At 38.3% G+C, this 22,393-nt stretch overlaps 1 protein-coding gene and 1 long non-coding RNA gene across 2 annotated transcripts in view; one reads left to right on the forward strand and one right to left on the reverse strand.

Moving 5' to 3' along the window:
* The window catches only part of LOC149114133 (uncharacterized), a 477,513-nt gene that overhangs the window by 54,959 nt on the left and 400,161 nt on the right, over positions 1-22,393 (reverse strand). The window lies entirely within an intron of this gene.
* Positions 150-20,092, forward strand: LOC110061715 (uromodulin-like). Its single transcript, XM_089287230.1, has 5 exons — positions 150-371; positions 931-961; positions 14,193-14,240; positions 14,768-15,145; positions 19,683-20,092. The coding sequence occupies exons 1-5, from the start codon at positions 150-152 to the stop codon at positions 20,090-20,092; spliced, it is 1,089 nt and encodes a 362-aa protein (XP_089143356.1).

Here is a 22,393-nt window from a genome sequence, read left to right on the forward strand (position 1 = left end):
GCTTGCCGCCTCTTCCAATGGGTTGGGACCTGAAGACAATTAAGAAAAAGGTGCGTTTTACAAAGAAACAGACCGAATTCTTAACTGACCAATTTCAAAAAGGGGAGCAAAGTGGACGGAAAAGCGATCCTCAGTAAGTTTCGAAAGCAATGAGCTTAGCAAGAGACCAAGCGGGGGAAAGCCGATTTCAACCTGATGAAGTCCTTACGTCGCAGCAGATTAGTGTCTTCTTTAGCCGTCTTTCAGCAAAGAAGCGATTAGAAGTTACAGCCGCCGGTAACGAAGCAAAAGCTAGTGAAGTCTCAGAAGTCGCCATGGAGAGTGCCAACGAAGACGAAATTTCCGCCGAAGCTGAGAGTCATCTATCTGCTGTGTGTGTGCAAATGTGATGAAAGATGTGGCTATTCAGCATCCGATTGTATCTGTCGATCTTAACATCTGCGAACTTGTACAAAAACGTACACTCACAACTTTAAGAGTGGATAGTCTAAGAGACGTGTGCATCGACCTTGGGCTAGATATTTCTGACATTTCACCTCAGAAGAGGAAAAAGCCATATATCGCACGACTCACACAAGTAGTCCAGGAGTGTACCTGCACTTCCAAGTAACTGAGCACTTTACGTTTCACGAATATTTGATCCGCTGATTATAAAAGGCGGTGCGTATATAATTTACAAGAGGGCGTTGCGTGACAGCAGAGTTCTACAAATCGCATTTCAGTCACTCGGGTTCGCCACTGCTTGTGGAATCTCCTCTAATTTGTGTTGACTATTTTCAGTATATTCGAAACTGGCGAGTGCAGAAAGCGCAGAAGGGATGCAAATGCTCGAGTTCATGTTCACTGGATGCGAAGCAATCGTAAACTAACGGCTGTGTGACAAATTTAACCTGTTGTGTGCAATTTAATTGTTCAACCTGTTGTGTGCAGAATGATACAGAATTATGGCGCGATTCACAGGGTAGGAAAAGTCGAAATTTGTTTCTCCTGTCTCAGTATATGAAAATCAAGTGTAGCTATAGATATTTTAATATGTTTCTAGTCATTTCAAGGGCCAGTGAAGATATAACTGACCAAAATAGTTATTTGTGTACAACGCGTTTAATTTTGTTATTATGCATCTCATTATGGCATCATAGCATTTAACCGAAATACGGCCGGTGGTCATCTTTTGATATTCAAAGGTCCCAAAGAAATAAAACCAAATCATAAAGAACCATCTTTGAAGGCTTCTTGGTAGTGTTATTGGAAACTTTGAGACACTACCACATGTATTTTTGCCAAGCTATTCTAGGCCACCTTTGCCTTAATTTCAAAAGGCCGAAGATGTCGTCTCTTACAAGAGACGTAGCTCCTCCAGGAAGAACACGAGACAAAAACTAGCACTTTGTCTGGATAAAGCAAGTCCAACGCTATATTTCTATAGCTAGAAAATTCTTTCTGTTACATTTTTGTTCGTATGAAAACTGCCCGAAAAGTGCATAGTTTCAGGATCGCGCTTGGTGAAATTTGAGCGATTGACCCGCCGAAAGTTTTTAACGGTTTATTCCCGTTAAAGTGCATATTTCAAACACCTAACCCCATTTCCGTTTGTTTACTATATAAGGCTACCTACAGGCAAAAAATGAGCCAAATCGATTTTTGGCCGTGTCTGCTATTTTTCCGATAATGTTTGATTTTTACTGACATTTACTCTTAAAAGAAAAAGTTCTTCCTTTCATGGCGTTCGTTCAGCGATCGGCTGATCAGCAACAGAGGCATTTGTGTTTCAAGATGCTCCGTTTGGACGATCGTTACAGAGCCTATCCTATATTTGAGACGAGGGTCTCGACACACTCGAGACGTTCAGAGAACAACATGAGGCATTGCTAGAAGTCCTTCAAGCCTTCCATGAATTCAGAAACCACGTAAACATGTTGGTAAACAAGATGGACGTACTAGAGAAACACCTCCAAAGAAAAATTCAAGAAAGAAATTAGAACACCCCATGGTTAAGACATTCCAAACGGCTCTTTTGAGGGCTTCCACAACAACAAAAGTCTTCGTTCGCTTTGATTCGTGTCCTTGTTTCGTTGATAAAACAATTGGGCAAGAAAATAATATCCCGCTTATCGTGGATTTCCACGATACACATTCAAACGACTTGTAGCTGACAAAAAAGCTTAGGTCATTCATATCATTTCAGTCTAATTCATTTTTTGCAAGGCAAATGTCAGAGAAAGTAGCTTACAAGCCTTGAAACCTAAAAGGAAAGGCCGGAAAGGAAAGGAAAGGCCGCTAACCATGGCGTCTTTCGTGCGCCAACGATACTTCAGATCAGCAGCAGACACAAATGGTACACTTTATACGGTACTACTTAAGGTACCAACTCTCTTAAGAAACCACTCTACCGCCTACAGACTTCCGGTCGGGCGTCCTGAATCACAGAGATTCTTAAAAAATAGTAGAAACTTTTTTTACGAGTTTTGGAAATCACGCCAACAGCATTACTTTGTAATGTTTTCTCTCAAGTGTCGTTGCCCGAAACATGAGCGTTTTGCCCGAAAAAATACGTAATTTCCGTAGTTGAGGGGGGGGGGATCTGCAGTCCCCCTCGCCCCCCCCCCCCCCAGCTCGTACGCCTGTGAGAACATCTGTTGTAGTCAAACGTCGAACTTAATTCAGTCGAACCGAACTGCTTCTCCAAACATGTAACTAAAGCGGTCTTGTTGTTCAGTGGTTTTTCAAGGTAAAGTCAAAATGGAGCCTTTAGACCTTTGATTATGCATTTGGCTCGATTCATGTGAAGATCGGTGTTTGACCCGAAGTCGATCCTGAGACGTTATTCATGGTTGGCCAAGCGTGAAGAAAGCCTCAGCCGTTCCAAATAAAATCAGTAGAACTTAAATGGGTCAACCGCCGGACTTCACATGAGCCTAATTGGTTGAATTGGGTTCGGCTCATGTGAAGTACGGCGTGAAGAACGCCGCACCATGGCCTAAGTCATAAATTGATCCCTGAAAATCTAAAACAAATGTTAATTAAGACTACTTTAGCTTGAGAAGTACTTCCTGTGATTTGTAATAAACTATAATCTTACTGGCTATGCCACGGTTTTATTTTCCTTATCACTCTGAAGACTAGATTTGAGTCAGAGTCTAAGATTTTGTAACAAGATGTTTGAGATTAGTGTTGTTAATTTCGCTAGTGTACCTGCATAAATTCTTCATTTAGAGAAGATTCGAAGGAAAAAAGTAGTCTGAAAATTTAAAACTTATTGAGAGCCTTCTTAGCCTAAATTGTCAATAACTACCCCAAAATACAAGAACCTATTTTGCCAGAATTAGAAAAAAAAATATGTAAGTTTTTAAACGCGGGTTTTTACTGTAACGCCCAAGTGTTCGACCCAAATCAAACTCTTTATTTAAGGTAAAGAAAAATTCACTTCGTCCTCCCTAAAAGGAAGATTTTGAAACGGTTCTTATCAGAGCCACCACAAAAACAAACGTCTTCGTTCGCTTTGATTTGTCATTGCTTTGTTGATAGGAAATTTAGAATGGAAATATCTTGATTGAAAAACTAGATTATTATGGCATTCGTGGTGTAACCGAAGATTGGTTCACCCCTTATCTTACCCACAGATATCAATATGTTTCCTTGGGGCAAACTGAGTCTGAACTTCAACCTGTCTCTTGTGGTGTTCCTCAAGGCTAAGTTCTTGGCCCACTATTATTTCTTACATACATCAATGATTTTGGTAACTGCTCTGAAATTCTAGATTTTCCTCTATTTGCAGATGATGCCAACCTGTTTTATTAACACAAAAATCTTGAAGGCCTTGAATCCAAAGTAAACAATGAACTAGTAAATATTCATACTTGGTTGAGTGCCAACAAACTTTCACTTAATATTGATAAGTCAAACTTTGTCATTTTCCACCCTCCACAAAGAAAATTACCCTTTCATGTCACACCCTCTTTAAATGGCATAAACTTAAACTAAGAGTACTCAATAAAAATTCCAGGTATTATAATAGATTCTAATTTATCGCGGAAAAGTCAAGTAAGTTATATTGCTATAAAGATTAAGCGAAATATTGGGATTCTTTCTAAACTTCGTTATTATGTGAATTCAGATATACTGGTTAAAGTATATTATGCCTTAATATATCCCTTCTTAACCTATGGTTTAATTTCTTGGGGTAACAATTATTCTTCAACTACCCAGCCTTTGTCTATTTTACAAAAGAGAGCAATGAGAGTGATGACTTTCTCTAAATTTTATGAGCATTCTAGTCCAATTTTCAAACACTTAAATATTGTTAAACTGCCTGACCTTGTCTTTCTTAATATTGCAGTCTTTATGTATAAATGTCACAATAGACGTCCACCATCTGTATTTTATACTTTCTTCACTCAAGTCAATAAAAGACATTACTATAATACAAGAAGTGCTTCGAATATGTTCTATACTTTACCTAAAGTAAGAACAAATTATGGAATATTCAACATAAGTTTTAAGGGCCCCAAAGTATGGAACTCAATTAGTGAAAATTTGAAAACCTTGTCCATTTCAAACTTCAAGAAATCAGTAAAAAAAACGATGTAGTCAAAGATTATTAGTTACTAAGGTTCTTATTAGCAGTTGTGTTGTTTTCCAATTTACCTGTAAATTAGTATTTTGTTCATTTCTGTCACCTTTCCAAGTCTTTCTTTTATAGTTAAATATATAGCTGTTATTAGTTGCCATAGCTATTGTGTGCTCTTCTTATATTACTGTTCTGATTCATCTATAACTTAAACTATTTTAGACTTCCTTCATAGCATAGAACTAGCGTTTTACCTCTTCTTTTTTTTTTCTTCTTGTGTGTGCATTTGTGCTCAAGTTTTCTTGCTGACCTGTATTTTATTGCTATTTAATGCTGATGTTAACTGGCTGTCTGGCTCCGCTAGCCCCTATGGTTATTCCAGGCAGCTACTACTTAAATTTTTACTTTTAATATTTTCATTGAAATTGTATTTTTTTTTTCCTTTAGCAAGAATGAGTACAAATAAAGATTGATTTGATTTGATTTGATTTGGAAATAACACCCATTTGGTGGCTTTCCACGATACTGATTGACCAATATATGGCTATTCTGAAAAAAGAATACCTGGAACCCTCAGATCATTTGACATGGCAAGGAAATTGTCACCGAAAGAACCCTACAGGCCTTGAAACCTCCTGGAATGTTTTCTGTCAAGTACGGTCGCCCGAATCATGAGCGTTTTGCCCTAAAAATCTCAAAAAAGTTCCGAAACCCCAGCAGCCCTCACGCCTATGGGCAGAGGTCTATGCAGAAAAAATATTCTACTTGTATCTTTTTTTTTTTTTTTGGATTGCAACGAAAAAGAACGTAAGACGAAAACATAATTGGCATCAGCCAGAATTACAATAGGGAAACATGGTACTCTCTGTAGCATATGATGAATGATTCTAGTAAACATCCGTATGAAAAACATTTACTTAATCTATCCAGTGCTTACAAAGCATATCAACCAACGATCGAGCTGGTCAGGTCAAATTAATTTGTTTATGAAGGCAAATTCTGTTTGGCTGCTGACCACAATTAAAATCAAAACCAATTCAACATTGATCAGCCTTTTAAACTGGAGGCTGCTGAACGCCGCAAAATGCCACATCCTACAGACTTAGGTCGACCGCAATTCAAGCTTCAACATTGACAAAAGTACCTGCAATTTATTGTAGTTATATCTTGCCGGTTTGTTTCTTTCTCCTGCAAATACCTGTACTAATCCTGATACCATAGTAACCTTAGTTGTTTAGATGAAGCTGCTTTGGTTACATGCTCTGAAGAAATTTTAGACTGTGTTTTAATTTTACAGTTGCAGCGTTGCCGAGTAAGGCAGTTTAAAAACTTTAAGAATTGAGTTTACCTTGGGATATTACCCGCATTTTTTCAGTGTTTATATTTTCCTAAAATACGAAAGTTGCGTCATAGTTTGATATTAAAAACCTATTGTCAACTCCCTTTCCCTTCCCTTTGCTTTTTCGACCCGATTTTAATGTCATTAGAGCACTAAAACTGTCACAATTACTTCCTAATCTCAGTTAATTTTATCTAAGTGTCAACACACTTTTCGTGAACCGCTAAGAGTAATATCGATCCCACGATGATCAAGTTTATTGTTTTGTTTCATGTGGAGAAAGTGGTTAAATTCTGACATCAAATTTTTACTAAGTTCTCACGCTTTGAAAAAGCGTGTTTCGCACTCTGCCAGCTGTCAAGAAAAGTCAACATTACAATAACAAAGCTGTGGACAAAAAGGCTATCGTTTCCACAGAAAGTTTACCACGTTGACAATTTAGTTGTAAACGTGAGGTGCACAGTTTCTTTTATTGTCTTGATCTTTGTTTTATTTATTATTATTTATTGCATTTTTTTGGTTTTTATATTGATATGTGATAATATGATATGTTTACAAAAACAAAAAAAGGTCTTTATCTCTAACCCCTATTAACCGAGCAGGAGGTCTGTATGGGAGAATCTTGACTGAAGTCGTGAGTACAGACCAAACGCAATGAAGTCTGTACACACGACCGAGGTCAAGATTCTCCCAGACAGACCGACTTAGTTCGGTTATTAAGATGTTTATTATATGGCAAAGAAGAAAACTTTAATTGTATTTTAGTTTGCTATTTTTTCAACGCAAAATGAAACCGGTCTAGATGGCGGTCTAGATGGGAAAATCCAGACCGCGGTCAATATCGATTTCAGCCAATCAAATTCGTGAATTCGGTAGTTCCCATTCCTTGTGAGACACAGCCATATAATAAATAGACATACTGAGGACGGCGTTTTTGACGATTTTCCGAAGATTTATGACCACTTTCCGAAGAATTCTGATTATCCTTCAAAACTTGTCCGAAGTTCACACGGACATTGCCGAACATTTTCCCAAAATTTTCGAAGATTACCGAACATTTCCGAAGATTGCCGAAGATTGCCGAAGACTTTCGAGGAAGACCGGAAGATGTTTCGATCATGCACCAACGAATTTAAGTACAATTTAAGAGACAAACTTGATATCAGTGAAATCATCGATATCTTCACTAGTGAGGATATGGAAGATACGCCACCCGAGTCCCGGATGTGGTTTTGTATGAATTTTACGAGTGGTGTATTTTCCAGTAAAACACTCGTGTCTATATATTAAATTCTATCTATATAGCAGGTTAGTAACTGCGAATCCGAAGATAACTGTATGAACCGAGAGTCGACCGCTTTTTCTTTATAACGGTGTCGACTTTTAAATACCACACACTTTACGTGGCATTTGTACTGATGCACACGACTTTGTCACTTTAATCTCAAGAAACTTCACATTTTTGCCTAGTTAGGAATCAGTTCTTGTCATTAACAGTTAAATTCAACCTAACCCCCAGTTTTTTTGTTTTTTTTTCGCTAAAGCGAATCCACTTGTTATTCGAATCATTTGAGCGAAAAAAAATTTGAATTTGGTTGAATCCTCGATTTTCTATGACCTTTCAAAGTCGCGCCTGAAGTGTTGCACGACCGCGTTTTAGGGAGTCTGGGACGACGGTTGTTGATGACGTCTACCCAGGAACCAAACACAATGGCGCCTCAGTCTGCTCTCTGTATTTGCTCGAGAAAATGGAAAACAAAGCTAATCCTTCCAATATATTTTGGGACTAAAACGTCCAAGTTTTGTTTCAGAATCATTTCTTTTTCGTCACTGGAGTCAGAGTTAGGTTTCGATTCGAACACACCGAAATAAACTTCGATCGAGCACGTTTGACAACTGTGAACTCACTGCTTAGAGCTTTGAGAACAATTTGCAGTATTTCAAGCGACGACAGGGAAGACTTCTTTGCGGACGAGCTGCTTGTATATTAGGAATGGAAAGCTAGATACGAAGTGGAGAAGCAAGCAAACGAAAAGCAAGAAAGAAAACTCAAGGACTACTTTGGATGGTAATTTCATCACCTAAACACAAGACTCCCACGCGTGTTTATAGCCCGTTTACATTTGTCCTTTGCGAGAATGTATTTCGTCAAGGTATGGTTGTTCTGTTAAATCCAGCTTGTGTTTTACTTTCTGGAATGCTTCATGTTTATAAGAGCGACACAAGTATTGCAGTTTTCGAGACTTGATGACATTCAAAACACTGGCTTCAATCGATTGAAAGTCGTAGAATTGTTTGGACCTGTATTTTTAAAGCTGCGGGAAGCAAGGCGGAAGGAAATAGGATGTGTTCCCTAAGCGGTCCGCAGATAATGTTACGCGGTCATATTTTCGACATTATTGCATAGAATGTTTGTCGCACCGCTGATTTCCAAACCTTCGAAAAGCCCTGTGAGTCTAACAATTTTGTTATCATGTAATTCTAAAGGATTAATCTTCGAATTTTATCTAAATCCAGTAAATCGAAAGAGATATAAGTGTTGGTTGGCTGCGTACAGTTGCGACTTATTACATGTCGGTAGATTGGTCGTAACGCTTCTCGATGGATCACATAACTTTGCCGGCTATGTTATAAATACTGCAGGATTGGAAGTTACAGGTTGTCGGTAGTATTTCGACAAATTGCTGGTTGGCTTTAAGCAGAAAATTTTGAAAATAGCGTTTGAAAGTCTGCGGAACAAATTCCAGTGAGAGGTCTTCAATGGTTCTCACAGACTCAGTTCGCTTGTTTCGATTCGACAAAATCAACCATCATTTTCGTCTTTATTGTACCATTGACCGATCATCGCCAGTAAATTGTACAGTAGTCTTTCTTTAGATCTGGGATAATGCTCCAACAGCTGATAGCAGTTCTGGAAGGCTTTTCTGTGCACTTTTGGAATGTGTATTGCACCGTGCTGAAGTAAATGAGAGGACGTCAGATATTCCACCCTCCTGGGTAGACGTCACAACAGCCGCTGGACCCATTCTCCTCGAACTCGGTCTCGAAACAAAATGGCGGTGTTTTGGGGCTATTTTCGAGATTTCTTCGGGGCACAAAAAATCGAGGATTTAACCGAATCCAATTTTTTTTTCGCAGAAGTATTTCAAATAACAAGTAGATTTGTTTTAGTGAAAAAAAAAAAAAGAAAAAAAAATTGGGGGCTTAGGTGCGCTTTAAGCATATTAAACATATGACAGTGTGAGCATGAGCAGTATGTGCAGTCTAAGTTGGCTCTATGAATTTTCCAAGAAAGGATTTTCATGGTGTCCTTTTTAGAAAATTTGTAAAACCATGAAGCGACTGACGACAATCGCATCGACTTCAATTCTGGATTAAAATGAACTGTGGCTAAGCCGGGATGATTATTTAGTCTGTCATATTATTCGCTGCTTTGTCAGTGCTATTTACAATTGTCGTTACGACTACAAGTTTATGGACCAATGCTTGCCTCAAAAGCCCTTGTATGCCTTTCAGTATAGTCTATGGCGTTTTATAAAATGACTGAGATACTACGCTCGCTCTGACTGGTCAATAGAGTAGCTAAACTTATGCTCTATTGTACCTGTAAACCGCGGTTCCCGATCTATGGCAGCTCTACACGGGAACTAGAGAACTCGGAACTCTAGTGATAATAAATGTAATAAACAGTTTTGCCCTACACTGGCTGAGATATCAATAACACGAATATCTTTTCATTCAACATATACATGGAAATTTGCCAGGAAAAAAGAGCCAGAAGTTGGTCGTCATATAAAGCTTTATCTGTTTTTCCATTTTTTCGGAGCTTTCCACGGTGTGTGGAGGACGAAGTCAGCTGGGCTTGACTGACCAATTTGGGTTGTCCAAAAATCAGGAAAAACATTTCTTTCTATCAGACGTTTTGAGTTCAAACTCAATGCATGCATGCATAACTCGATAAATGAATTTGGTTTCCATAAGCTTGACTTTCAAGCAATAGTTTTCATTTAGTAAAATACAGAGAAACATGGACTTCATAGCCTTCAGCATAAGTAAATAAAAGCTGGATAAATTTCGGAAGCAGCGTTTTTGTAACTACCCTTTATTCCATTCGCAAAACTTTGGAAAGTTATCGTTAAACTCTGCGTTGAATCCCTTCGCCAAGCACATGAAGTTAGGACTACTTGCACACTTTTCGTGCAGCCTTTTACTTTCGTGATGACCGATTCCACCTACGAATCCTCGCATTTCTCCGTCAGAATACTTTTGAGTTAATTAATATACTTTTCGTCTTTCACCGGTTAACTTTCCCCTTCTTTTTTTTTTTTTTTTTTTTTTTTTTTTAACTTCCTTAGCGTGAAATGTTTTCGTCGCTTTTCTCTGCGGATTTCGTGTCCGGCGCGGGGTCTGTGCTTTTATTCTTTCAGTCGCTGTGATTGGTTTGTCGCGTCCTCTCATGAATTTGATGAGAATAAGCAACTTGATCACGAAAGTACAATAAATTTTGCTGTCATCCACAGACTTTTTCCACAATTATTTCGTAAAAGCAATAGACCACTCTTTCTATAGGTTTACCGGCGCAATAGACCACTTGGGATGTTGGGAGAACACTCGAAAAGTTTGTAAATCACTCACCTAACGGCTCCTGATTTAGAAGCTTTTCTTGTGTTCTCCAAACATCCCGCGTGGTTTATTGCGCCAGTAAACCCATAGAAAGAGTGGTATATTGCTTAATTAGTCAACCTCCAAGACGTTTCATTTGTTTGATCATATCATTTGCGTCGCTTAAGCTCCACTATATGTTCTCTAGAATGACAACTCACGCCAGCATTAGATGCTAATTCAGGGACAACTTTCCTTCAGGCCACCTTTAAGTTTTTATGACGTCACACTACCTATATTACGTTTGTACGAAGATATTATATGACAGCCTATCGCCTCGATATAAACTGTGTAGCTTATTGTGACCATCTTTGCGCAGAGTTATCTATGCTAATGTTAAAAGTGGAGCAAACCACGATTATGCAGAAGTGAGCCATGGACTAACTATTAGCTGATATGTGACGTTCGCTTTTCTGAGAAGAACCTTATTCAGCAAAAATTACAAGCAACCTTTCAATGTCGACGGGAGCTCTCTTAGTCATCATTCTGTTGAGTAAGTATAAAACATATTTTCCATAATGTTTAGGACACCCCAGTGCTCTTCAAAGCGGTCAATTTATTTATTTTTCTTCTTGTCTAGTAACTGAGTATTTTTAAATTGATTGCTTGGTTTTTGAATCCACTGAATAGCGAGCCAGATGAAAACGACAATTAATAGAGCTATTTTCTTTCTTTTTTCTTTTTTTCACCAGGTCAAGAAGTCAACTTTTTAATGAGGATCGCCGAAAAATGCTGCGAGCTCGTCAGAATTTTTGATTAATTTTTGACATCCTATTGACAGGTTTTTCGACAACTGGGTTTCTGCCTGTTTCTCGAGATTTCTACTTTGTTGTCGCCAAACCACAAAATGTTTAGATATCTTAAATTGGGGAACTGATTAAAAAGTATTGTTAGCTTTTTCTTTTTGGGTATTTTTTCGCTCCCTGACATCGTTTGATAAAATTTTTGGGGGTTCAGCATTTACAGCAAGTTGACTCGAGTGACAAAAAGAACCAAAAAATAAGAGAGGGATTATTCGACTACAAGTTTACTTTCGATCATATCGGCAAATATCAACACACTAATGAATGCGAGGGTATTATATGTTATTATATGTTTAACTTCAATCGTTCGGTGCTCACATGTTTATCTCTCATTGAAATTTAATCGCTCTTCCTCGTTGTTTCAAAGTTCCTGTATGAATACGTGTATGGTTTATATTTATTCTAGGATAAAGGAAACGCTACGCAATTACTTTTCCACATGCAGCTTTACAGCGCGTTCACTTGGTTTTTGTCAAAATTTTCTTCACATAGGTTGTATAAAATAAAATCTTCTACCAGTCGTTGTCCGCAGGAAAACTTTTTTTCAACCTTCGTTTAAATTTGAAAAAACCAAAGGTCGTCAAGTATTCTTTGGCAGTTACCGAGCAGGTGAAAAAGTTTTCTCCATGCAAAAACTTCATTTCTTTATAGCTTAAGAAATAACAAGAAAATTGTTCCGAAACATTGTGTTCATCTTCTTAACTAAACACTGCTTTACAAAAATTTTGATCTTATGTCGTACTGGTTTTGGCATTTTGAATTCTTTCCGGGAAATTAGTGTGAAGGATGGATCGTATCAAGAACTAAGTTTAAATTAACCATTATTTCAAAAACGCTTCATTAAAATTGAAATCCAGTACTGCCAAGCTGCCTTAGATTTTTAGATTTGTTCTGTTTTGACATTTTATCGTCAATAACACCAAAGGAAAAGTAGTAAAATGGAAGCTGACAAGATGGAAATTAGTTTTCTATTCTGAACCAACAAGTTAAGTCATATTTGAAATGTGTGGCTTCATAGCTCAGTTGGTAGAGCATCGCGGAGGTCATGGGTTCGAATCCCGTTGAAGCCCTGATTTTTTTTTTTTTTCAGGCTTCTTCTTTCCAGTTGCTTAAATTGGAAAATTTACTGCGATTATCATTCACGTAGGGGCCAAACCACCCCCAAATGTTTCTTCAGTTCTTGGGTACTTCACATTATTTCGCATTACTTAAAAAGTATTGACTCTTTCTACCCCAAACTTGGCAGATGAGCAGGAGACCTATTGCCAATTATATTTATGTGAAAAATGTCAGGAAATGTCAAATTTGTGACGTCACAGTGATGACGTCATGTTTTCTGCCACTTTTGAAGTTTTTAATATGCATATTTTTTACAATGTGTTCGAAAGACCACATCAAGAGGAGTTGAAACCTGAAAAAATTTTGTCCATATCACAAAAATTAAATGAAATATAGCATTTTTAAATATGGAAAATAACCCTGCAAAATATGGGGTCCCCCCCTTGAGAAAAATCCCCAAATTGGAGCCGTAATTTTGTTCCAGCAAATGTGGCTATGTTGCACATGTGATGCGCCAGATATGACTAAAGCAAAAATAAAGAAGAAATTCGGAGCAAAAAATTATCCCTCTTGTGTTATTGCGTTAAAATTAGTTTTGTTACGTCATAACCTGTGACGTCACCCGTTTTTTTACTGTTAATACCATCCTCACAAACCCGAAAATCAAATTTCTAAAACCATACGATTTTTGACAACATCAAGCTTTCTATTTTTCTAAGTTATTAGCCTTTCTAGAAAAAAAACTGAAAAAAATAAACCAGAGAGACTGACTTAAGAAGGACAGTATGGTTAGGCAAATTCCGGGGGGACAGCAAAAAATATTTAATTTACCATATCTCGAAAAGTAATCATCATAGCAAAAAACGGTTTCAGGCATTTTACTCCTCAAGTCAAGGCCTTTCCAATGACATAATTTTTACATCAGATTTTACAAAAAATTATAGCATGTTTTGGTGACGTCATCAATTATGACGTCATAATCTGACATTTTGTCACAACTTCTAAGTTAAAATAAACTGGAGAACAAAGAAAGCTCATCTGCAAAACTTGGTTCAGAAATATATTAACCAAGCAAATATAGCCGTCATGAAACATTAGGGGGGTGGTTTGGCCCCTACGTGATTCTTCACTTTCATCTACAACAGCAGTTCAAATATGAATTATTTCATATATACTTCACATCATTTCACTCCTCATGGGAAGATATGAACTCAATTAATTGACCTCGCTCCCAATGCGTGGCTTCTAGCTCAGTTGGTCGAGCATCGCACCGGTATATCGCGGAGGTCACGGGTTCGAATCCCATTGAAGCCCTGTTGTTTTTTGTTTTTTTTGTTTTTTTCAGGCTTCTTCTTTCCAGTTGCTTAAATTGGAAAATTTACTGCGATGATCATTCTTTACCTTCATCTACAACCGCAGTTCAAATATGAATTATTTCATATATATACTTCACATCATCTGTATTGATGTTATTGAAGAAATATATTTCTCCTCTTTGGAGAACGAGTATTTCCCGCGCAATAATTTTTTTGCCAAATGGGAAATGAAGAGTCGGCAAACTGGTCGCCGTTAAAACCGTCGACTGCGAAGACTTTAGTCTAGCAGCAAAAAGATCGACCTTTCTCAATCGTACACGGTCAACATCTATTTTATTGTTAAATTTCTCATAATGAGCAGAGGTGTTAGAAATAAAGATGATAACACTTAGTTGTAAGCAACCTTATTGTAATTCATGTAATCTAACCTTTATGAAATATTTCAGCATCTACCAACTTGCTATTGCGAAGCACCGGTACCAAATCATCTGCAGGTAACTATAATATCTAGAAAAGTATATAGCAGTAGCGCCGAGAAAAATGCACTACTCTGTTAAGAATAAAGTTCTGTTTCTTTGAGTTCCACTTCTTCAGTGCTACTTGCGAAGAAAGGACGATGTATCAAGACACAGTATAGAGTGAAAAATCCGACGCAATTGATGCAAGATTGATCGAAAAGGAAGAGGCAAAGGGAAAAATAAGAATCGTTTTTTTTTTTTTATGTATATATATTTTTTATATTTATTGCATTTTTACTTCCTATATTGGAAAGAGCTGGATGATTGTTTTCTTAAGTCAAAAAAGTAGAGGCAACTACGTTTGCATTATGACAAAAGACAGCACAGATTTCAAAAAATGAAACTTTGCTTCACGACACTTTTCGAAATTCGTCATAATTCATGATAAAGGTAGCAGCGAAGTATTTCAGGGTAAAGTTGTTAACAACGCAACGGGTTTCAACAAAGAAAAAGCTGTGCCAAACAATAAGAAAGTTTGATTTTGTTTTGATCATAACTAACAGTGGATGGCTGTGCAAATTACAAAGTTCTGAATGAAACAGACCGCGCCCAAGGAAACGCATTGTCACCGCATTTAAGAAGCGATATCGACCTGACAACTGGTTGGTACCGTTTCCAAGGAGCTGCTGGTGATCGCATGCCGGACAAATGTGTTGTAAGATGGCGCTGCGGTACTAAACTTCCAGGTTGGCTTAATGGTACGCACCCAACAGTCGACGCAGGTGTGGTGACACGTAAAGTCTGTTATGCAGGTAACTGGAAAAGGAGCTGCTGTGGTTGGAGTAACAACATTAAAGTGAAGAACTGTAGTGGATATTACGTGTACGAGTTAAAGAACCCGCCTAACAACAACTCTAGGTATTGCGGTAACGCCGGTGCTGGTAAGTTGCATTGATAAGTTGTGTGAATACCCATACTGGATTATTTGGTTAGCCTGCGGCCTCCTTAACGCCACTTTTTTTATTATCGCGGTTTTCTGTAATGATTGGCTTCTCTAGAACAGTATAAATAATAAACGAAAGTTGTGATTTTTCCGAGAAAATGTCGCAAATTAGGATTATCATGCAAACGATGACATAACTGAATTCGTAGAGAATTGTTCTTACATTCAAGGATTGTTAAACAAGACAGCACTTAAAGAGAGCACACGAAGATTCGTCTTTGTATTTTGTGATAACTTATCTTTTTAAAAATTACCACTTGATGTGTGCAATAATTTTTGGTCGCTTTGAAGAGTACAGAATAATTGTGTTTGATCGGCACCAATGAAATGCTGGTTTTTGTTCGTTTGATATTTATAGGACAACGCGTTACGTAACTGCGACTGTTGCACTAAAATGGAAACTTTCTTGTTTGCTTTCTGAGTTATAGTTTCTTTGATTAAGCCAACGGAGAAGGGCCCTAGTCAGCCAGACTTTGTCTTTGTTTACCTGCGATAGTTTGGCTAATTTACTGGGAACATGTCGAAGCGAAGGAAATCACTGGGAATTTATCCCGCGTGGTTTATTGCGCCAGTATACCCATAGAAAGAGTGGTCTATTGCTTAAATAAACAATAGCCTCGATTTGGCGCAAAAATATGCTCGGATGTTTGTCCGCTGACATTATCTGTTCCAAGAAACGAATAGTTTTCCGAAAGCGTAGCTCTGGGAAAGCTGTGAACTTTGAGGTGCAGATAATGTCCAAGGATAAAATATCCGAACATACTTTTGCACCAAAGGAAGGCTATAGTGTTTATTATCCTTTAAATAGTTCTTGGCAACGCGCGCAGTTTTGAAAATTGCGGAATATCCTCGGATATTTCTCAGTTTTAGCTGGGTAATATTAGGTCACATGACGCGTTTAGACTAATTGCGGGCGAGCGAAGATATTTGATGGATTGTAATTAAACATACTTCAGGTACACAACTTACAGTGAAACAATAAGATTTCTCTTTGCCATGCAATAGTGGTTTTGCGCGGCGGCCATGTTGTATGGCAGGAACAAGAGATTCTTTTTCCTATGGGAAAAAATGTCCTTTCTAATGCAAAACATTTTCCTTGTTCCTGCCATGCAACATGGCTGCCGTGCAAAACATCTTATTTTGATGGCATTGAAAATGGCGGAGGCTGACTAGAACCCTTTAAGAGGCACCGAAGAGGAAAATACTGGGGTCGAGGTTAAAAACTCGTCGCTGTTTAAGAATACCTGGAGAATTTTTCTTTCCTTAGATGGACGCAAAGAACTTTTGTTGCACGGTTCGTCCACTCGATATTTTTGTTTACTTTTCCTTTTCTAGCGCTGAAAAGGTCAAATCGCCCTTTTTTTTTTCTCGAGTGTTTCATTGTTAAATATTCCCTTACACCGAAAATGAAATAGAACCTTTAGATTTTTTTTTTAATTTTGTGTGTGTGTGCGCGCGCGCGCGCGCGTGTGTGTGTGTGTGTGTGCGTGTGCTAAGGACAAACTAAAGCAATAAAACGAAACACAAAGATCCCCAGATTAATTGCGGTCTCCGCTTTGATACCTTAATAAGGATGATAGGGGACGGTTAACTTTCGTTTCATCGTTTTTCGTTTTATGTGCGAAATAACACGAAAAAGTAAAGACCGAAAGACAACTTCTGTTTTGTGGCTTTTCAATTTATGAAAAAGCCAACCGTAAAACGAAACGACAACAAAAAAGTGAATATAAACTTCGTTTTACCATTTTCCGTTGTGAAACCTGTTGCTTTCTTTGTAAATCACATGGAGTCTGACTGAGGGACCAGCGCGGGCTAGAGTGAGATGAGACAATACTGAATTTATCACTAATAGATCGTTTCCACGTGACGTCATCATTTTCTAAAATCGAAAACTAAAGAGCCATTGAAGTTTCTATCCCCATCAGGCATAAGAAGGGGGTAAATTTATATTTGTTTACAATGTTACAGCTCAATAGTGTGGTTTGCTTGGAAACCAGCGTATTTTGAATTTCAGAGTTATGGCGGTGCGTGACACAAAGCTACGATCGCATTTGTCGAAAGATATATATCTTTCTTATGTTTTTTTTTTTTTTTTTTAGCTTTTCTAGAAGTTAGATCACAAGGAAAAATACTTAGGTAACTGCTTGTTTGTTCAATACAGATAATCAGTCGCCTAGATGGCCAAAGTAAGTTCCAGATGTTTACATTATTTTCCGGCCGCCATATTGGTGCACCACAGAGGTGCACCAACATGGCGTTTCCATACTGGGCTCTGTAAATTTCTGCGAAACATTTCGACGAATATCTGCAGTTTGGGAAAACGCACAGACCTAAAACTTGGAGAAGCTTCTACTTTTTTTAAATTTCTTATCAGATCACAATTTCTCGACTTTATTGACTGAATAGTTTTCGATTTATTTATTTATTTATTTATTTTATTGCGTGACTGTGAGAGCGATCTATAGAGGTACTTTCCATTCAGCAAATATTGAGTTGTTTTACTAAGTTACAGTGGTTATCGATGAAGATACCTGATCTTCGAGACAGGATTTCCGGTTGGATCTCGATTCAGGTTTAGACTGTTTTATAGCGATTTTCACAGCTGTTTTCATCTCCATTCACAGACGGTACTCACAGTAAATTAAGGAGCACACAACTAGTTTATCTTTTATTGCTGATTTTATCTGAGACCGCCCTTTTTCTATCTTTTCCTTTCGAAAACCAATTTCACGTCTGTAAATCTTTTCAGTGTGTCTGTCGCTGTCGAGCTTTTCTAAGCTCGATAGCAATGTTAATAATCGTCATAGTCGGAGACCTTCGCCTCCGTGGTTCACGTTCTCCTAGCATACGAACGCAGACGTATTTCCGACTAGCGACAACCGGAAATACGTCTGCGTTCAAAGGCTAACGTTCTCCAGAAAACAGAATTTGATCATTGCATGTTTGGAGAAGACTGGTAAAAAATGTACCATGGCATCATTAAGCGTCAAAGTTAGCCTTAACTTCCAAATTATGACTTATGACCTTGGACGCGAAACAACTTAATGTGAAACATGTATTAAGAATGTTTTTCGCAGAAGTGAGCTTGTGTGCAATGTTAGCATTTTGTGACCTTCATTTAAAGTCGGAAACGGGAACCAACTAGTTAGTATCCGGGAATTACAATGGGATGAGAGGCTGTCAAGCAATCTTCAGTACAGTGAAACCTGTATCAAGCAGACACCCTTAATTGGAACACTCACTAGTGTGCCCTTAATACAGGGTGTTCACTCTAAACAGGTTCTAAATATATTGTGCAATAGTTAATTGTTAACCTTTTGTAACACAGTATAACACAGTGTAACACAGTGTAAGATCAAACACTTCCTCATAGCCAAGAAATTATGATAATCTCTTGTCATAGCACAATGTTCATCCAGTCAATGCATCAATCTGGAATAATCTACTTAGTTTTAAAACGACATCGCTAAACAATTGTAAAGGTTTCTGAGTTGAGCTTTTAGAAGTAAAAAGCACTTGAAGTGTCCGCTTATTGCAGATTTTGTGCAACAAAATGGTTTAATGTTTGTGTCCGCGTCCGCTTAACAGAGGTGCCCGCTGAATGCAGTTTATATTACAGTAAATGTGGAAAGAAAATTTAGGGACTCAAGCTGATAAAGTTGCCTTAAAAGGGAAGTATAACTGATTTGCATGTAAGATATATAATGAGCTTGAATATTTTGTATAACTCTGAAGGTTTGACGGTGCGAATTATAATATGGCTAAGATAAAAATTAAGCTTGAGGTGGCTTACTACAGTTTTGATGGATTATAACAGTCCAACTTCTAACTCTTTTGAAAAATGTTCCAAGATGTTTTTCCTTTCTCTATTTACTGTTTGCTAAGTCTTTTGCCATTCTATGTGAAACTTGAACAATTTAAACGTCAAAAAATGGCCAAAATGAACGACCGAGTACCTAAGGAGAGACTCGGCACTAGTAGGTTTAATCACGTTTTCCTCAAAATCTACCCGTATGACCCCACCTCAAAATTTCAGGAATAAGAAATTGGCTCTGATTGAACATTCCTGCAAAGTAAAACAAAAATCTGTAAAACAGACTTTGAGCTATTTTTGATTTCACATTTTCTTAATTTGTAAAAAATCTGTCTTACTGATTTTTATTTTACTTTGCCTTTTATTTTACGTTTAAATTGTTCAAGTTTCACCTAGAATGGTAAAGACTTAAGCAAACAGTAAATAGAGAAAGGAAAAACATCTTGGAACATTCTTCAAAAGAGTTAGAAGTTGGGCTGTTATAATCCATCAAAACTGTAGTAAGCCACCTTAACTCGTTGTTTTCAGCGCAACTGTTGTGCGTTGTTTGTGGTTGTGTTTGTGTGTAAGCCTGAATAAATGAGCTAATAAAGCAGAAAACATGTAATGGTCAATAAGTTTTTTCATGACTAAAACCCACCTTTTATGTTTCTTATTTAAGTGGACGGTTGTAAAAATTACTCAGTCCTAAGTGAAGCAAATTGCGCCCAAGGAAACACGTTGCCCCATCGGAAATGCCATGGGGTCCAGGTAACTGGTTGGTACCGTTTCGAAGGAGCTGCTGGAGATCGGATGCCGGAGAAATGTGTTCTCATGGAACGCTGCGGTGCTAAACATCCAGGTTGGCTTAATGGTGGACACCCAAATGTAACCGAAGGTGTGGTGACACGTAACGTCTGTTATAGCGGGAACGATAGCTGCTGTTGGCAGAGTAACATCATTAAAGTGAAGAACTGTAGTGGTTATTACGTGTATGAGTTACAGAGGATACCTTATAGCAGGTTTCGTTATTGCGGCAATGCTGATGCTTGTAAGTTGCATTCATTTAATAAGGGGCGAAATGTAAATTAGAGGAAAATGCTTAGCTAGGCATTTCTTGCCCATTTCAAGTTATCAGACTGGAAAACGACTTTCGTGTCCTCCTTCGAATTCCTCGTTATCTTATGGACACGCACATAAGTCTACTCATTTCTTCACCTTGGCGGAGAGATGCACTTGAGAGAGTAAAGTATGCTGACCAAGAAAAATGGACGAGTAGGTTCCAATTCGCACCGCTCGACCTTGAGTCCAGCGAGATAACCATGAATCCTGTTAAGAGGAGGCGCAGGAGGGGGGGGGGGGGGGGGAGGAAGAGAGGGAGGAGGGGATTACTCCTGCCCTTGGAAGTTGGAGAGATGCGCCTCTGAAAGAAAAACATGCTGCCCAAGAACATGGATGAACATGGTTCCAATAGGCCACGTTCGAGATATCAGTATTATAATATGGCTCCGAGGCTTTCAGGACAAACTTTTATGTTTGGTGTGTTTTCTTTATATCCAAGGGAATTGAAAGACAAAGGAAACTTTAAAAAAATGCAATTTTTACCCGAAAGCCTCAGATCGATGTTAGAATATTGATATATCGAATGTGGCCAATTCGCATCGCTCGATCCGGATTCCCAGATTCCATATGAACCCTGTTGAGAGGAGGAGGAGAAAGGGGGGTGGAGGGAAGGGAATTGCCCTTGCGCTTGGAAGCTCAAAGAAAACACTTTTAAATGTTCGATATAAACCCGCGACTGAAACGTCATTCAATATATCAATAGTAGATAAAAAAATAAATAAATAAATAAAAAAAATCAGAACATCATGATGAGCTAACGATCGTTTTATTAAAGGCACTGCTGAAGCGAGGTTTTTTTTTGTGCAAAATCCTCAAGGAACGATGAAGTTCACCCAGCTGTTGTTGTCAGTACCTTCTGTCGACCGAATTCGAGTTCATACCTAAATGTCAGCCTAGTTTAAGTTTCATGGAGGCGATCAGCGCTCTTTTTCTTGAATTTTATATATGTCTGAATTTATGAAAACCGCGTTAAAGACTTTGCACCAAAATAGCGGGCATGTTTTTGGAAAATCGGTTAGAAAATGTACATAAATATGACCATGTCATACCGAAAGTGTTATCTACCTCGTGTACTCTTAACAGAGTCCATACCATGCCTATACAAGCCTTTGAAGTCGCTGCAAATGAATTGAACGAGCCAAACAAAGCTAAATTAGAGCTTACATTGATCATTTGGTTCGCCGCGGCACTGATTTAGACAGGCTTAACCTCTGCGATTTCACCTAAATGACCTCACTATGTCTTTACTGTGGGTTAAATTAGCCAGTCACGCTAACAAGAGCATGGTAAGCAGTGGAATCGGTTATTTACCTCTATATTTCAGCCAAAAAGTAGCCGTTACGTGACATTTCATCTCAATATCTGACCGAATTCGCAAAAACGTAGCCATAGAATTTGACTTGTCAGTGATAATCTTGCTACAATTCTCTCCCAGAGCTAGCTTTCCACGAGGCTTATCGTAGTTCAAATAGCAGCAAATAACTCTCCTGTATGCCTTTTGAGGCCAGGAAGACTAAATTCACCGTCTTTTCGTTGAATCATGAATTGTACAATTTAATTAAGAGTGCTTTTAACACGAAATTGGAGTCTAAATCAACACGAACGTACAGATATTAAAACCGCGGCGGAGAGCCAATCTATTGCTTTCTAAAGGCCTGCATCGTCCTAAATGGACTGAACAAGAACTTCCTACATCGAGAATCGATTGAAATTCAAACAAACTAGGCCATAGTTAGCAGTAAGCGAACACTCAACGTGTTGTCGTTACGTCAATTATCGCCCGGAAGCCACGCAAATAAATTTCTTCCGCGCTAGCGAATCACAGACAGTTCTGATACTTAGCTAAGCCGAGAACGCCTAAAATTGATAAAACACGGAAATTCTACTCACGATCAGCGCTTGAACTCATGTTCTTCTCTCTCCTCGTGGCCATGTTTTGCTGGCAAATAGCAATGTCCCGGATGTACTTCAATTTTGTCGAGCGCGGAATGGCACATCCAGATTTCAACAGATTTTTTCTCTAAGTCTTTAGCTACATCAAAGTTCAAAGCAAATGACGCCAACAGCAGCTAGAAATGTCTAGTCCGTTGCACGTCTAAGCCCTAAATTGATGTGGCTAAAGAGTTTTGCTGTCTAAAGCAAGCACAACATTATCGCCACAGGGCAAACGGCCTTCTGTTACGGGACTAAATGTGACCCGTACAGTTTACACATCTCCTCAGGCCCGCCTCACGTACGATAATGGACGACGCTTATTAGCAAATCGTTAGA

Source organism: Orbicella faveolata, unplaced genomic scaffold (genome assembly GCF_042242905.1).
Source record: "Orbicella faveolata isolate gen_17 unplaced genomic scaffold, um_ofav_v1 contig_14, whole genome shotgun sequence".
Classification (NCBI taxonomy): Eukaryota; Metazoa; Cnidaria; class Anthozoa; order Scleractinia; family Merulinidae; genus Orbicella; species Orbicella faveolata.